The sequence below is a fragment of the Odontesthes bonariensis genome, chromosome 1 (assembly GCF_027942865.1).
Source record: "Odontesthes bonariensis isolate fOdoBon6 chromosome 1, fOdoBon6.hap1, whole genome shotgun sequence".
NCBI lineage: Eukaryota > Metazoa > Chordata > Actinopteri > Atheriniformes > Atherinopsidae > Odontesthes > Odontesthes bonariensis.
This window is the reverse complement of record NC_134506.1, coordinates 9,493,047-9,511,705: the sequence shown is the minus strand read 5'-3', so window position 1 is coordinate 9,511,705 and position 18,659 is coordinate 9,493,047. Positions and strand designations below refer to the sequence as shown.

The window sequence follows — 18,659 nt, the reverse complement described above, 5'->3', positions numbered from 1 at the left end:
TTCTGAGCCCCCAGTCTTGTCTCCTAATGCATAGGCTCTGTCTCCAGCTTTTCACTCACCCACCTAATCGTCCGGTCAACTTAATCCTCTAAATAGTTTACATTGTATTTATGCGTATGTGTGTATGTATTTGCATGAGCTGTTTACTTTTGTTTCTGTTGCAACCAGTCAGTCTTACAATGCCGAGTTTTCACAACATCTTTTTAAGTCAAGGTCACTAAATAATTGTCCTTAATCTTGTTAAAGGGTGGGCCCACATTTACTGCTGTAATGTAAAGTACAGCTACTTTAATACCTAGTCAGAGTAGCTGTAATTGCTTTGTTAACGAGGTGAAAACCACCAAAATACAGCAGTTTTTGTTTTTTTTCTATGTAGAGACTCCCACTAACACAATAAAACCTCTTCTGAGGCACATTATATCACTGGTACAGGCGTAATAATGTATGAACCATTTCAAAGTTTAAAATATTTAATATCATCTTTTCTTTGTTACTTAGATTTCTTTTTTTTTTGGGGGGCTTCTATGCCATTAATGGACAGGATAGTTAAAGACAGACAGGAAGCAGAGAGAAGGGGAATGACATGCAGCAAAGGGCCGTCCGATGCAGGACTTGAACCGGGGCCAGCTGCAGTGAGGACTGTAGCCTCTGTACATGGGGTGCCTGCTTAACCCACTACGCCACCAACCGCCACAAGATTTCTCTTTTTAGTTTCAACAATTTTTATTGATTTTCCACAATGAATAATCGAACAGACACACAGACAGCAATAACAATAATGAAATAAAATAAGTAATAGATAATTACATTTTGATATCTTAAGAAATATACATATACAGTATATATTTAAAAAGGGTAAATAAAATAAATAAATGTGTAATAACAATAGTAGTAATAATAATGATAATAAGGGTAAAATAGAATAAAGTAAGACTAATTAAAAAAAATAAATAAATAAATGAATAAGTAAATAAATAAAAAACTTAATAATAATAATGATAGTTTGAAGAAGGGGAGGGAGGGAGGGGGGGATCCATTCTCACTTCTGTATTGGTGTCTTAATCCTCATTTAATGGAGTTTGTAAGCTTTTGTAGTGTTCTAGAAAGGGGGTCCAAATCCTCTCAAATGTTTGCAAGGAGCCTTTTAGGGTACATCTGATTTTTTCAAGTGTAAGAAAGTGCATTATGTCTTTTATCCATTTTGGAAAGGTGGGAGGAGTGGCTTTCTTCCAGGAGAGAAGAATGAGCCGTCTTGCAATCAGGGAAGTAAATGCTATGACTACCCCTGCTTTGCCTTTAAGGCCACGGAATTCAGGGGTGCATCCAAATAGAGCACACATGGGGTTTGGGATGATAACTTTTTTAAACATTTTGCTGTAGGAATTAAATATGTTGGTCCAGAACGTGTTTAACTTGGGGCAGGACCAAAACATGTGTACATAATCTGCTGGTTGGCCTTTACAATGGGGGCAAGAGGGGTCCACATTTGGGAAGATTTTTGCCAGTCTTGCTTTGGTAAAATGTGCTCTCAATACAATTTTGAGTTGTAGTAGGCTATGCCGAGCGCACGGGGAGGATGTGTGTATTAACCTCAGTACTGCTTCCCATTGATCATCTGTCATTGATGCGCCAAGATCATTCTCCCATAATCTCCTAACATCCTGCAGAGAGTGAGGAGCGATATTACGTATACTAACGTAATATCTGGCAGCTCAAGTTTGTTTTTGCTGATTTCCTCTTTTCACTGTAGATAATCATTCATCTATATCCTTTGGAAAGCTTATTTATTCATTTGTTTGTTTGTTTTCAACATTTATTTAACCGGGGGATATGACTTTAGAGAATTAGAATTTGATTCAAGTTGAATGGGTTAGAATGACCCTTACAGCCTTTAAGCTCGATTCAACAAAATAGCCAAAACTCATTAATTATTTGTCTCACTAAAGATGAGTGTCCTTGAGGATTTTCTTACTTTGAAGTTGCCTTTGTATGGTTAGCACAGAATTTTGATGATGTACCTCTGTGACCTCACTGATCCTAAAGTCAGTGGTTTGTTTGTAGTGAAATGTCTCCAAATATACATTCATAGTAGACGCACATCACAAAATAATTATGGTTATCAGTCAATTTAGTAATAATTGCATATGAAATGTATGAGTAACCAGCTGTAACCATGCTGTCCTGCATATTTTGGTACTAATGACATACTACATTATGGTTATTTTGGAAACTGTCTGAAATCACTACATTAAATCATTACAATGCAATTAGCACAATTATTTTTCCAGCAGGAGTCTCTTTCACACTCTTTCCCTTCTCTTTCACACATTACTTTGTTATTTATTTGTTGCAATATTTGAAGCTGTTACCTTTATTATACAAAGTTCATCTGCCACAGTACATGTTGGCTCCATGACCCCCATAGCAAACAAGGTAACCATTATCATAGAATATGAGTGATGTCAAGTACAAAGGTGAGCCTTAACGTAACGTGACTAAGAGCAGAAGCTTACAGGAGATCAGAGGTAAACTGTTATAATCTGATATAACCTATAACCTAATGATCTTCGGTTCAATCTCGGTCATGTCAAAACTTATCTCGTCATAATCACTAGAAAGGCCAGTGGTTCCTGAGTAAGTTTAAATGGAATCTTGATATATTTCTCAGATGTGTCCAATAAACACACAGCTGCCAAGCTTTGTGCCGATAGTGAATGTCAAAGTCAAAGTCAGTTTTATTTGTCAATTCTTTCACATGTTCCAAACATACAAAGGAATCGAAATTTCGTTTCTCTCCATCACCACGGTGTACACAAGACATTTCTGACATTTAGGTAGACATGATAAGTGATCATGCAAATGTGAAGTGAGTCTTTTCCAGTTTGGGTAACCTTATGTTGAAAAACAGCACATCAAATGATACTGTGTTTCATAAGTAAACACAGCGTCACCTAAGCGGAAATATAAAAAAATAAACATACAAAATAGCTATCTGCTATTTGCTATATCTTATAAAGTTAACACCCTCCATCCTGTTACTGACGGATGTGGTCATTCTTTACCTTCTTCCATATTGCTGTATGACAGGTTCACACTTTATTACAGTTTATTTATTCTATATTTCAGCATATAATGCTGCTTTAGAAATACAAGTAATTGACCCTTTTTGTCCCCCTGAACTGGGGGCTGCAAACTTAAGAGCCCATTTATGTCTATTTTCCAAATTAGTCTTTCAAACATGTAGAGGGGGAATTAAGCTGCAGATTTAAACCATTAATTAGACTATAAATAAAGTTTTCACTAACATGGGTAGAAACAAGTGTATTTCAGCAGCTGTGTATATATCACCTGTCTGCCACCACATTCCAATTGTAATTTTTTTAATATAAAGATCAGGCTGAAGATGAAACGGGCGATGGTCGTGTGGAACAGGAATGGAACCCAAAATGCAGAAGCTGACAAAGACACTGCAGTAGCTAGGTGAAAACAGTTTATTGAGTTGAGATTGTGGGCAGGTCCACAGTGGTCCGGGTCCAGATGGGAAACACTATGGGAGATGAAGACATGAGTGGAGTGCTCTGAGCTGTAGTCAGTATATCCAGTGTTAATTCTCTTAGGGAATCCAGAATGTCCAGGTTAGGAGAGGCAGTCAGTGGTTGCAGGTTGGTGTGTGTAGTCCGGAACTGTCGGGGTGAGCAGGCAGTAGGCAACAGATGGCTTGGCAGCACAGGTACGAGGCAACAGAATCCGCTGTGTGTCAGGACCGCCTCGGTGACCAGGCATTTGGAAACACAGGATGGGAAACAAGGAACAAAGTCAGTAACGATAGTTACAGCTTAAAGGGATAGTTTGCCTCTTTTGACATGAAGCTGTATGACATCCCATATTAGCAATATCATTTATGAACATTGAATTACCCCCCGCTGCGTCCTGTGAGCCGAGTTCCAGCCGAGTTTTGACACTGACGAAGGTAGTCCGGCTAGTTGGCTGAGGCTAAACAAAGAAAGCGTCTTGCTTCTCAAAACAATATGCGTTCAAAAGAGTAATACATTTGCATCACAAAATTGTTTTGCATGAAAAAGTCAGACCTCGCATCGCTTGACGCTATTTTTGCCTCCCTTGATATCAATGCGTCCAATGTAAACTGTGCAGACTGAAGAGCAGACCGAGTACTCCCCTGCTTCTGAGCAGCAAACACCGTAACAGGTGCGGCTATCGCTAGGTGGCTGGACGCATTGATATCAAGGGAGGGACGCAGCGAGGGGTAAGTCAATGTTCATAAATGATATTGCTAATATGGGATGTCATACAGCTTAATGTCAAAAGAGGCGAACTATCCCTTTAAAGTACCCACACAGGAATGGCCGTCTTTACCACTAAGGTAGCGTGATAATCTGGCGGAGACTGGTTCTCCTGCAGCTCCTTTGAGGCCAGCTCATAATGAAGGCAGATGGATCACAGGTGTTGCTGCAGGAGCAACCCAGACTCGGCCCTGGACTTCCTTGAAGCCTGCTCAGCCCCGCCTGAAACTCAGTATGGGAAAAACACACACCAAGACAAAACAACCGCGACAGAAGACACTTTAGAACAAATAGGTATATTTGTGAGTGGCTTTACTACCGCTCGGAAAAGAAAAATAAAGAAAAAAAGACAACAGGCATAGCCCGAAGAATGATTGCAGAGGCATTTGAACATGAGGTCAGTTTTTGTAGATGTAACACTTAAATTAAACTGTTTTTATCAATGTACATTGGATAATTAGCTTTGCTGATATATAAATCCTCAAACTTAGTGAAACAGTGTGCAACCTGCCTCAGCTCTTACTGCGTAGTAAAAGTTGGGTGATACAGATATGGTTTCATCAAGGTTAATATTCTTGCAGACCAGTAAATCAGAAGTCTAGTTTCGCTATAGGAGAAGGGGGTATTAGCAATTTGCGTTGAGTGTAAGAGTAAAGAATTCAGACAACTAACAGGTAAGTAGTTACATGGTATTTTGTATTGGTTTTAGGAAACAAAATGAAACAAAATGAATGAATAAATGAATGAAACAAAATTGAATGAGTGTCAATAAACACCTGAGATTTCAAACAATTCACAAATGAATTCACTGACAAAGCCACAGTTCGATTTTTTCCCTTTGTTTTTCTAATTTGGATGGCTCGCCACAACCACTGAGTTCTCATCCACCTTACAGAATAGGAAGAGTCTCAGCAGACGAATTTTCCATGCAGATCTTGAACCCAGGGAATCATACAGCAAAAAGACCCGGCCTATAAGGGCCAAAAAGAGGGTTACTATAACATTCTTGTAACAAAATATACCTCTACATATAAACATATGTATATAAACAAATATATACATATTTATTTATTCATAACCACTTTTACTGTCCATCAATGAACTGGCTGAGCCATCACTCTTCTCCTCATTTTTCCCTTTTTACTGCCACTCACTCTCACAGAAAACACATGAGGCGAGGGCAATGCAATTAATACCATAACATTTGAACAGATATTAATTAATTGAACGTTTTTAAACTAAACATACATGAAATTAACGCCCCTTTATCTCATATTACCACTAGCATATGCAAATTCTTTTCATCCATCTATGGGACTAACATTAAAGCAATACTATGTAACATTTCTACCTTAAAATAACAGTTTGAAAAAAATTGTGAGGCTAGAATGAGTTTTAATATTACGTTTGGCCTGTCTCCTATGCCCTTCAGGGGTCTGAGTTGGAATAACTGCGCTATGTAACTTTGCTGGACCGGCCCGGGAGCTGAGCAGAAGTACTTCGACTTGCTTTCTGGCACACCTACCGCAAAAACAAATAGACCCCTCTCACGCTCCCAGGTATAAGGCTAAGCTAGCGCAACATTGTCAGTACGATCATCATGGCAGAGGCACCGAAGAAACAGAAGAAGACGTTGACTGATGAAGCAATGAAGAGAAAGAGATTTACGACAGTGTCTTAACTGTACATTACCTCCAAGCCTGTAGGGGGACCTCCATAATGGGCTTTTTGAGAAGTTACATAGTATTGCTTTAATAAAGTTTACTCACCAGCAGTGTTACCAGATTGGGCGGGTGGCCGCCCAATTGGGCGTCTTTTGACTGCCTCCGGCGGGCAGAAAATGCCTTCGGCGGGCAAATACAATTTGGGCTGCTTTCAACACGTTTGGGCGGGGATTTTTGTTCTCACAACAGTTATGCATTTTATTCAGTGAATAAAAAGGTTAATGTTAAAAGTGAATAAACAAATCAAATTGTGTTCCTATCAATCCACACAGTGTAGGCCTACGTACACAGCAGGCGGCAGATATGCCGTAGCTGGTTGAACAGAGCCATATATGGCCCTGTGGTTGAGTACAGGTGTCATGCCAAAAAGTGATTGTCTGCCAGAATCTGATTTGCCGCCGCGGAGCGCGCACAGCAGCCCTTTGAGCGGTAGCGCAAAACCGTCTGCTTTTCTCTGGATTAAGCGATCATACTATGCAGATACACACAACTGCATTATAATGTAGACCTAATTATAGCTTCGAAAGTTTGACGTTTATCACGTGAAGACAATTACGTGATAAACATGTATCTGTGCTCGGTATATCTGATGACTTTGTAGAGCCCTGTCTTTGGAAATTAGACTGTAATGAATATGATTTAGGCTATTGGTGGATTTTCAATAAAGATATGATAACTTTTGCAACGATCCTCGTGACTGCATTGTTTTTTATCTGATCTGGGCCCTTCATAGTATTTGCTTCCCATGTTTGGATGCGTTTTGCAGACGAGTAGCTGCTTAGTGCTGTAGCTGGTTGAGTACCAGGCTCTGTGGCCAGTTATTGAGAGTTATGGAAATTTCCATAAGGCTACCGGTACTCAACCAGCTACAGCACTAAGCAGCTACTCGTCTCGAATACGAAATGTCGTCCAAGTGGGGAAAATATAAAAAGCACTACAGAAAGAAGTGGGAGTTCGAGGACGTCCTAAAAGAATGGATTGCACCTGTCAAGATCCGTCCAAGACACGGTGCAAAGAGTTGAGTGGTGCAAATGCCAGGGCCATCACAGACCCGATACTTACCTTCGTGGAAACCTATGAACCTCAATATTAAAAACATGGTGGGAATCGCCATGTTTCCCATGGCTATCCGAGTGTTATGGTGGGGAAACACCACTCGGTGTTCACTCTGCTGAAGAAATTGCTGCCTGAAATTGATCAGATGCGTGTGTCATTCACTGGATATAGTGGCGAAGAAGGCCATGGATAAATTTCCGAGCAATGTTGACTTCATGATAAGGGAGACCTTCAACTGGATCAGTCACTCGGCTAAGCGCCAATCTGAGTACAAAATTCTCTTTGAAATGCTGAATGATGGACTGTGCCCAAATACCAATACCAAATGCGCCTAACTGACTCAATGGATATAATGCGGAAAATGGAGCTGCTCTCCCCCAAGTCAGTCATGTCCACCATGGACAGACCAAGGGTGAGGGAGTTACCAATGGAGTTTTTTAGGTGCTCCGTTGACACCTTGGACTGCCAGTGGAGAAACGTGGCATCAGCTGGTTTCCCTGGTGACGAGGCCATTGACACGTTTTGGATGGAGGTCGAAGCGTTCAAAGACGCAGGAGGAAATGCGTGTTTTCCAGATCTCGCCTTGGGTGCCATCCGTCTGCTATCCTTGCCCATATCGAATGCGCACGAAGAGAGAGCGTTCTCTCAAGTTGCGCTCCTGAAAGATAACACGCAAAATCAAATGGGACTCTCTCTACTGTCCAGTCTAATGGAAGTGCGCGCTGGCCTGTCCAGGAACGGATGGACGCCTGCTACATTCAGACCTCCTGAGCAGCTGTTGGAGAGACTTAATTCTTTAATGTACTAGTAGGCCTAACAGCTGATGCTGAAGGTAACGAGCTGTTTTTATTCTGAATGTAGGCTATCCTGTGTTTTAAGTGTAGGCTCAAGAAAACTTAGTTCTGTTCGTTCATTCATTCATTCATTCATTCATTCATTATGTTCATTCATTAATGCCATAACAGCTGATGCTGAAGGTAATGCCTGTTTTGTTCTAAATAGCCTATGTAGCCTGTTTGTATAAAGAAAACTTGTTACAATCTGTTATTATTAATTAATGCCATAACAGCTGATGCTGAAGGTAGGCCATGTTCTGAATGTGCCTTAAACACTTAAACACTTCCCTGCATTATACTGATATGAAAAAAAACTAAACTTTGTAACACTGTGAATGATACTTTTCATGTGGTTAATGAGTAATATGTTTCAGAATTTAAGTATTACTCAAATATTAAATGTTTTCATGTGAAAAACGTTGTTGGGCGGTTTTTTGCTTAAGTGGGCGGGTTTTGGAACGTGATTGGGCGGAAATCGCTCAACCTAATCTGGCAACACTGCTCACCAGAGGCTCAATCATTACACACACAATGTCCAGCACAATGCAGGTCAAACGGCTCTCATCAGTCCAGGTTACACTTTTAAAGAAACAGGGACACGGCGGGAGTTCAGCAATGTGTATTTTCCCAAAACGAATTTAGCAAAGCTAATGTGGCTAATGGCTAAAGCTAACGCCACGGTTGCTAATAAACACCACTCACGCTCGCTCTCGTCCTCTTTGCAGCATACGCTGTCCTCTAATAATCCCACAGCGACAAAAAAGAAGGTCTCGCTCTCCACTCCGGTGAAAACAACGTCAAAACCGACTAAATAACTCACTCTTTTGATCAAAAACAGAAGTGCATGTCCAGCGAAATGGTAGCATGCAGCCGCCTTAAAGGGGAACTCGCATTTGAAGCGCATTCCCATTGCTAGAGGTTGTCAAATACTGATAGTAGGACACAGACAGGTGCAAATCTGCGCTCCCTGTGTGGAGATAGCGCTGTTCGCTCAGCCTGTCATGCGAGGCTAATATGTGGTGGCTAAGGGGCAAGCGCTAACCCTTCCACGTAAAACAACAACTTGCACACTGCAGAAACGTCACACCACTTTATAAACCATCCGACAATAAAGTCACAAGCCTTACCATCAAAACCATATGCATGGTTCTCACATTACTGGCATGGGGACGTTACAAAACAACTTTATAAACAGCATGTAACTCACCGGTTAGTTGTACGCTCGCGCATGTGAAAGCCCAAAAGAGTCAATGGACGATAATCACATATACAAAACAATTATCTTCTCTAGAAAAACTGCGTTTAAGTATTTAAAACAATACAACAATATTACTGGGCATGTATTTGTTCTCCTGTAAGAACTCATGATAGTTGGACAGGAGTTGATGGGTTATTGTCTACCAGAGCTTCTGCTGTTTCTCACTAGTCTCTTGTATTGTAGAATCTACTCAGTTGTAAAAATGGTGATCTTGTTACAGACTAAAAGAATGTGCAAGTGGGTGGAGCTATGCATTGCTTGGCCTTTCTCATCTTAAATTTAATCCAGTCATCAGGTTTTTCCTGAGATTTAAGCAAATAACTCTTGAATGCCAAACAGCTGATGCTGGATAGAATAGAGAGATACAACCAATGCCCTATTTTCTTGTTTCTCAAGATCCCGCTGCTTTGTTTCATTAAAAACTGAACCTAAATGTCAAGATTATAAATACCTATAATTACCACAGGTTTTAAAAGCGTATCCCAAGTCACTACCATTGCCACACACACAAACACACCCAGAGACATGCAGGACTGACATATAACCCTAAAAATAATTATTTTTTCAGATAAAATGAGAGACTTTAAATAATTTATCAACATTGTTCCAGTCTTGAGTATACTGAACTATTTCTTGCTTAAGCAGTTTGAAAATAATTAGATTCATACTGTCGAGCAAGTATGGAAATAATGACGCTATGGTTCCAATCCTGTTTATATATTCCTCAGACATCACAGCAAAGGAGTTTATTGAGCTGAGAGGGAAGCAGCAGAGTCGCTACGAGCTGCTCGTGGACTTCCTGTCTGAGATGCTTTCTGTTCCACATGATGAAGTCAACATCTTCAGCTTAATGGATGCAAATGAGCGAATGCTGGATGTTCGCTTTGCTGTGGATGGTGGACCCTCCTTCCTCCAGCCAGAGAAAATACACGGTTATCTGGCCGCCCACAAACAAAAGGTATGTCACTATTTAAGCACTGTAGTTTTTCAACTGTTTTGTTGTCTGATCCGTTCTTGACTCTGTTCTTGATGACTGACAACAGAGCCTCTTGAATGACACTCACATCATCTAGCCAACTGCACACCATGAAGTAAGCATGCTTCAAAGTCATAGCTAAGTCGAGCACAGAGAATACCTATATAGGTGAGAGTGAGTGTTCAGAATAGCATTGTGCTCCTTTTTTTAACTTGCTTTTGTGGGTTGCAGGCAGCTGTTGTGCCTCTGGCAACGAAGCCGGCATGAAATGCCAGCAAAACAAATGTCAGATATAAACAAGGAAAATTGAATCAAATGTCCAAGAGTCTTTATGGTGTCTGGGATTGGACAACGTAATATTCATAAGCTTCATTTCACAATGTAGCTTCTTTTAAATATTTCCTTTTTTAGATTGCTATTCTCTTATAAACATTTTATTAATTTTACGTTATGCAATTTATTTCTTCTTAGTTTATCAAATATACTTTTTATACGTATTAAAACTGCCATTTGACGTTTATTTTTTGGTCCCCTGCCATCTTGTAATCTTCCTGTTGCTGCTGTCGCATGAAAATTTCCCAGTTGCAGGATAAATAAAGTTCTGTCTCATCTCATTTAATCTTATCTTGTCTTGTCTTGTCTTGTCTTGTCTGACCTGCTTCTATCAATGTGCTCATTATGGCAGTTGTTTTTAAACCAGCTTCCTACAACAAGATTTTAAGCCAAACTTTCAGATAAAATTTAGAGATCTAGGGAAAATGGTCCCGATCTGAGGTGTCCAGGGGAGTGAGCTACAGGCAAGGAGTCCAACTGCCAGTCCAAAATCTTGAGGATACCAAAAATCCTGCAGCGTCATCAAGGCTGTAGACGGTTATAAAAGATGAAGGATCAGTAAAAGGATTAATAGTAGACCCACATATCATTACTCCATACGATTATGTTAATTCAATGTTGTGACGATAAAAATCAACAAAATTTTGTGCATTTTACTTTAAATTGTTTAAATATTAGGTCACTCTGTCTTTCTTCAATCTGTACTCCTGCACAAACGTGTTTGATGTCATGGTGCCATCATGCTCCCACTGCAGCAATATTAGATGCTGAAAGTAAACATTACATTAGAAACAGGTAGCAAAGTCAACATTTAAAGATACGACATGGTGATGCAGTAATTCAGTGCACTTTCATTTTGGACACAGAGATTCAGCTTAGGTGTGAGGCTGTCATTTTTCACTTTAACCTTGGATTGAAAGTACCAAGCAAGGCTGTTTGCTGAGTATTCTGAGGCTTTAAAACAAGTTGGATGAAAACGGAACCACTTGACAGAAATCAAATACGTTGAGGTCCGATGCCAAGAGGTCCTGATAAATGTTTAGTCTGTCACATGTTTGAAGTGATACTGAACTTTTGTAGCCAACTAATTTTGAATTGTTTCCATTCATTTTACACCACTTTACTTGTTGAACATGACAAGAAAAAACACAATACAGCCATGTGAGCATCCAAGACAGTGAAATAGGTGGATTTAAGTCATTTTCATCTACATCACATCTCATTAAAGTGCAAGGAATGCACATAGAGGAAGGCATGTAACCTCTGGCTTGATTTATTTTCCATAAAGGATATATTTTTTATTTTGATTGATGGGGTTTGGGGTAAAATCGCTCAAACATATAAATCGAATGTGTGAACAGTGCAATTATACTAACAGAAACACAGTAGCTTAACTTTTCACAAAGTAAAAAGACTAAGTGTTCAGCTTGATATCTAACTTTTTGAAAACTAAATATTAATAGCGGCTGTCTGTGATTTTTTTTGAGTGGAAATGTTACAATGGTATGTGAACACCAGTGTCTATCACATTTACAGGCATACATGTGAAGACTAGAGGAAATTGAAGCTTGATGCTTGCATCAGAACAAATGCAACTGCGAAATTGTCAGCACTGAATACAAACCTCCCTCTGGGAATGAGAATGTTGTGGGACCAACTCTTTTAGCCATTGAGCAGCTGGTAAAGCTCCACCAGAGTTTGATCAAATTATTCTCATCTGTCTGAAATAGCCAAGTTTAGATCTACTGCAAACAGTGTAGACTTTCATTTACAAACTGTATACACAGCCCTTGTGAAATTGCATCATTGCATATTTCCAGCTCTCAGAATCTCTGAGAAAGTTGTTTGTTGAAGCTTTTCTCCTGCATGTTAAACTTCAACTATGTTTAAAATACTAACATAAAGCGCAAAGAGCATTGGAGGCTCATTGGATGTCAATATTTGGTGAACTGTGCAGAATTTAACAACCTCTCTGGATGTCTCTGTGGTCAAACCAAAACAAGTCCAAATGTGGCTATACTGATGGTGTGACATAGAGTAATAGGTTTGATATTTCATACCTTAACACGAGGAAAACCTAAAGTTGTTCTCCTTTGAATGATTTTAAAGGTGGTTTAATAGAATTCATTGAGGTTTATTGAATGGAATTATTTTCTGCGATATCAAGCTGCCACTTAAACACTAAGCTGTAAACTGTAAATGTCCTCATTGTTTTGCTAGTTGCTGACTTTCAATTCAATTCATTTCAATTCATTTTTATTTATATAGCGCCAAATACAACAACTGTCATCTCAAGGCACTTAGATAATAAAGTCCAACTGTAACACCATTCAAAGGAAACCTGTTGGAACAGGGAAACACGAGTTAATGACCACAATAATGTCACATGTACATAATGTAATTTGAGAAATTAAACAGGGGAAAAAGAGAGTAAAGTGAGGAAAGATGTGACAGATGAGGCCCCCCAGCAGTCTTGGCCTATAGCAGCTTAACTATGCGATGTTTCAGGATCACCTGAGCCATCCCTAACTATAAGCTTTATCAAAAAGGAAAGTTTTAAGCCTGGTCTTAAAAGTGGAAAGGGTGTCTGCTTCCCGGACATTTACTGGCAGCTTATTCCACAAGAGAGGGGCCTGATAACTGAAGGCTCTGCCTCCCATTCTACTTTTAGAAACTCTGGGAACCTCAAGTAAACCTGCAGTTTGGGAACGAAGTGCTCTGTTAGGAAAATATCTTACAATCAGATCTTTAAGATATGATGGAGCTCGGTCATTAAGAGCTTTATATGTGAGGAGAATAATCTTAAATTCTATTCTGAATTTAATAGGGAGCCAATGAAGAGAAGCTAAAACTGGAGAAATATGATCTCTCCTGTTAGTTCTTATCAGTACAGTGGCCAACACGTGCAAACGCGCTGCAAACGGCGAAACAAATCCAACAGTAAAACGCTGCAAGAGAAAAATGCGGCAAACACAAAAACGACCGGAGCACACGCGCTGCAAATCCAAAAACACATGCAAGAGAGACACGCTGCAAACATCAAAACACATGCAAAAGAGAAACGCTGCAAACTTCAAAACACATGCAAGAGAGAAACGCTGCAAACTTCAAAACACATGCAAGAGAGAAACGCTGCAAACTTCAAAACACATGCAAGAGAGAAACGCTGCAAACTTCAAAACACAACGGAAGTTTGCCAGGCCACTAGGGGGTCTCGACCTGTGGGATAGGGGATCGACTTTGGGAGATCTACCATATTAATGAAAGAGAAGAAAGTCAAAAGGTACGTTGTCATTTATGTCTTTTTTAAACACTTGGCCGTAATATTTTACTTTAATATAGAAGAGCAGTAGAGTTATGTCGCTATAAAAGGTAAAAGATTACGGCCAAGTGTTTAAAAAAGACATAAATGACAACGTACCTTTTGACTTTCTTCTCTTTCATTAATATGGTAGGTCGAGACACCCTAGTGGCCTGGCGAACTTCCGTTGTGTTTTGAAGTTTGCAGCGCATTTTTCTCTTGCATGTGTTTTGAAGTTTGCAGCGCGTTTCTCTTGCATGTGTTTTGAAGTTTGCAGCGTTTCTCTCTTGCATGTGTTTTGATGTTTGCAGCGTTTCTCTCTTGCATGTGTTTTGGGGTTTGCAGCGCGTGTGCTCCGGTCGTTTTTGTGATTGCCGCAGTTTCCTCTTGCAGCATTTTATTGTTGGATTTGTTTCGCCGTTTGCAGCGCGTTTGCACGTGTCGGCCACCGTACATCAGAACTCTGGTTGCAGCATTTTGGATCAACTGAAGGCGTTTCAGAGAATATGTGGGACAGCCCAATAATAAAGAATTACAGTAGTCCAATCTTGAAGTAACAAATGCATGGACAAATTTTTCTGCATCACTCTGAGACAAGATGTTCCTGATTTTAACAATATTACGAAGATGAAAGAAGGCAGTCCTAGAAACCTGTTTTATATGCGAGTCAAATGATAAATTCTGGTCAAAAATAACTCCAAGGTTCCTCACTGTAGAACTAGAAGCCAAGGAAATACCATCTAGAGTAACTATATAGCTAGACAATTTCTCCCTAGAGCACTCAGGTCCAAAGATAACGACTTCAGTTTTGTCTGAATTTAGAAGCAGACAGTTCTGAGTCATCCAGGTCTTTATGTCTTTAAGACATGCTTGTAGTCTGACCAACCTATTGGGTTCATCTGGTTTTATAGATAAGTACAGCTGAGTATCATCAGCATAGCAATGGAAATTTATGCCATGCTGTCTAATAATGTTACCTAATGGAAGCATGTATAAAGTGAAAAGAATCGGTCCAAGCACAGAACCCTGAGGAACTCCATGACTTACTCTGGTGTATGAAGAAGATTCTTCATTTACAAGAACAAACTGAAATCTATCAGATAAATATGACTTAAAAGGCTGAGGTACATATCCTGTCAACACAGACAGATTGATCAAATCCAATATGGAAGTGTCGATTAAGGGGAAAACCTCCTTGAACAGTCTGGTTGGGATTGGGTCTAAAACACAAGTTGATGGTTTAGAAGAGACTATTGCTGTCGTTAGTTCAGAGAGATCAACTGGACAGAAGCCGTCCAAACACAAACCAGGCTACAAAGATACATGTGTTTATCTAAAGCTGCTGTACTTGATGATACATCACTGATAATAGTGGGAAGGACTCCATCAATCTTCTCTCTAATAGAAACAATTTTATTGATGAAGAAGTTCATGAAATCATCTCTGCTGAGAGTTAAAGGAATACTTGGCTCAACAGAGCTCGGACTGTTTGTCAGCCTGGCTTCAATGCTGAAAAGAAACCTGGGATTGTTCTTATTCTCTTCTATCAATGATGAATAATAAGCAGTTCTAGCTTTACGAAGGGCTTTCTTATACGTTATTAAACTATCTTTCCAGACTAATTGAGACTCTTCTAAATTAGAGGAATGCCACTGTCTCTCCAGCTTTCTTGCAGTCTGCTTTAAAGCACGCAGCTGTGAATTATACCAAGGAGCCAACCTCTTCTGACGGATTACCTTCCTTTTCAGAGGGGCAACATTGTCCAGTGCTGTACGCATTGAAACTAAAATGCTGTCGACAAGAGAGTCAAGTTTTACTGGAGTAAAATTTAGGTAGCCGTCGTCTGTCATATCTGCATATGGCAGTGAAGAAAAGGATGATGGAATTAATTCTTTAAATCTGGTTACAGCATCCTCTGATATACACCTTCTATATGTAAATTTCTTCTCAGAAACTGTATAGTCAAGTAATGTAAACTCAAAGCTACATAAATAAAGGTTGACCCAATATCTTAAATGTCAGGAAATGACACATCTGGTTTTTGGTATGATTTTCTACTTTTAAAGAGCAAAAATAACAAAGAAGGAAAGTAGTCCAAAGCAAAACTTTGGCAGTGGTTAATACAGAATAAATACCCATTGACAAGTATGACAGCAAGTGAACACTTTTTCTACCCAGCTCTAGAGTACTATAATTATTTTCTGTAAAAATCTTAGTTTATTTATTGTTATATATTTATCATTTATATATTTGATAATGTGTAAGTTGTGTGGCTGTTAGGGCAATTATAAACTTTTGAGTTTTGCCCTTATGAGGTAGTTTTTTTTTGTGGATTATCAGGTATGTTTAGGATTGTTGTCTTTTATAAGCCATCCTCTTTTTATCTTCTTTTTTAGGGCTTTTGATTGACAGTCTGATGTTTCCTTACAAAACTAACTGAGTTCATTAAATCTGTTCTTCTGTTTACCAAAGACTGTTTCACCTGCCGTTGGGTGCAACCAAAGCCCAAATAGAGAACGATCCACCCTCAGGCTTGACAGTTAAGGTGGTGGTGTTCTCATGAAATTGTGCACATACAAACATTCCCCCAATTATACCTTTGTTCATTGCAGTGAAAGCAGTTACTCTAGAAGTCACCAAGACTTGTTTCCAAAATGCATCAGGCTTGTATGAATGTTTGTTTGCAACTTTTGCAATGCTGAATTTAGACTAAAGACCCTAGAAGGGTCATATGTTGATTAATCTTTCATGAAATAGTGTGGAATAATATGTGTGCTGGTGTGGCTACACAGTAGAACCATGCAAAACCACTCCTGAGTCTCTGATATTACTGAAGGTATTTTGCCTCCAGGAAAATTTGTAATTTTGCAGTCAAGCAGGGGTTTTGATTGGCTTTTCAAGCTAAGAGCATTTGTCTTGAACAGAAGTGCATGTCCAGTTTTCTTGATCCATGAAACCTTAACTTGACTTCTACTGTTCTTGTTAATTACTATTTAATATGTGGTAAAAGCTATTTTAGTTATTATTATTACTGATAGGTATCAAAGACATCTATTGATATTCAGTATAAGCATTGATTAATGTTTTGGGAGCACTACCTAGAAACTAGCAAATAAGCACCGGTGTCAGTCTCAAAGGTTTATTGGTCTGTATGGGTTCGTCTGGGACATATATGACTCATACAGAGCAGACATGAAGGGTGTGTGTCTTTGTGTGTGTGTGTGTGTCGGTGGTGGTGGTGGGGAAGTAGAAGCTAAATTGTAAGGTCAAACAAGGGATACAAGTAAACAAAGGAGGATAGGTAGTTTGCAAGCAATCAGCATTAGTCATGACTAATGTTGATTCGTCCAAAATTTATCTGACGGATTAAATGTGATCACAATTCCCAAGAACAAGCCTATACATTACTTGTACAGTATTTACAGTAGTACAGTAGTATAATTTGACTCTTAACTGTGTGGTACGGTACTAATGCTAACAGTAATGCAGATAGTGTATTTGTTACCACCGACCCTAATGATCTGTCTTGCCACTGTAATGCTGTTGACGCTGATGAAAGAGCTGGAAACACTTGGGTGTAGATGACTGTTTAATCTTTGTTGTTCAAACCATATTCTCTTGTACAGAAGGATACTGGTAACTTCTGTGTTGGTATTGCAGAGTTAGTAGCTGCACTATCTCAGTGCTGTTTCTGGGAAAACTGTATGCTGGCTACGCTTCTCAGGCTCAAGGGGGAGTCTTGGAGAATGAAGCTGAAATAAAAAAATGACACGGTTACACACCAAAGACTTACGATTTTTACTAACAACATTTCAGACAGGGGACTCAAATTCCTCTTCTGATCTCCTCTGCACACAGACTAACAGTTACAGGAACCGGGATGAGTGAATCAGTTCCAAACCACAGTGGCAAGATGTTGTATAAGCCCTCTGAGCAAAAAGTCTTTGATCCAGCACGGACAGCAGCTTGTTTCGTTGTAACTGTGACAATAACAATAGAGACCTATTCTATTCTAGGATTTGTGTTCCTGTATGAAGGAGATTGGTGACTGTACAGGTGGCTAAGTAATCAGAGCTTTTGAGAGTTGAGCTGAGATGAGAAGGCCTTGTCCTCTCTCTTAATGGGAAGAGGCATGGAGGGGGAGTGCTGTCCCATAAAGAGTCCTGCCAGGAAAAAAAAACAGTGGACACAGGTTTGAGGGTTTCTCTTTGAATATAATAGCATGGCTATCTAGAAGCGACACTGCTGAGGGCTACATTCATTTTTAGAGTAAAAGTCCAGTTTAACTCGAAAATGTTGTAGTGTTGGGGACAACAAAACCAACACTACATGCGCTACCACTGGGGCCAATGGTAATTGTTGGGGACACTACTATTGTAGAAATGGTAGTGTCCCCAACACAGTACTATTTCTTAATGGTAGTGCAGATACCTGCTAAATGCTATGAGCTCTTAACTAGCCCCTTCTTTGTAAGCATCAATATTAGGTTTTAGAAGTGCTTGGCCACTGCTTAGTAGTGCCCATGGCTTCTGATTGTTGTTATTTCAGAAATTTTAAAGCTTTATACAAACGTGCATCCCATAGTCTTTCTTAAGGATAATTATAAACATGTCATAGATCAAACAGGCTCATGAATATCTTACTCCTCGGTAAAAGTTATTTCAGAACCCAAACTTTTGCATTGGGCTCTATTTCTTTTTCTACACTCTGTAAAGTCAGAGTAGATTCATGGCTTTAGGGGATCAGTTTATCTTCAGTTTATAACTATTTATTATAATGTTAATTTTGATACTTGCCACTTTTGCAAATTCTAGTGCCAAATCTCCTTTTTTCACTAAATACAGCTCATAAAGTTCACTTGTGGGGGAACATTT

At 39.4% G+C, this 18,659-nt stretch overlaps 1 protein-coding gene across 1 annotated transcript in view; it reads left to right on the top strand.

Annotated features, from left to right (window-relative positions):
* Positions 1-18,659, top strand: part of LOC142383713 (neural-cadherin-like) — a 371,241-nt gene that overhangs the window by 231,083 nt on the left and 121,499 nt on the right. The window contains exon 25 of the mRNA XM_075469412.1: positions 9,904-10,133. Coding sequence (XP_075325527.1) covers positions 9,904-10,133 — 230 coding nt within the window. The remainder of the gene's footprint in view (positions 1-9,903; positions 10,134-18,659) is intronic.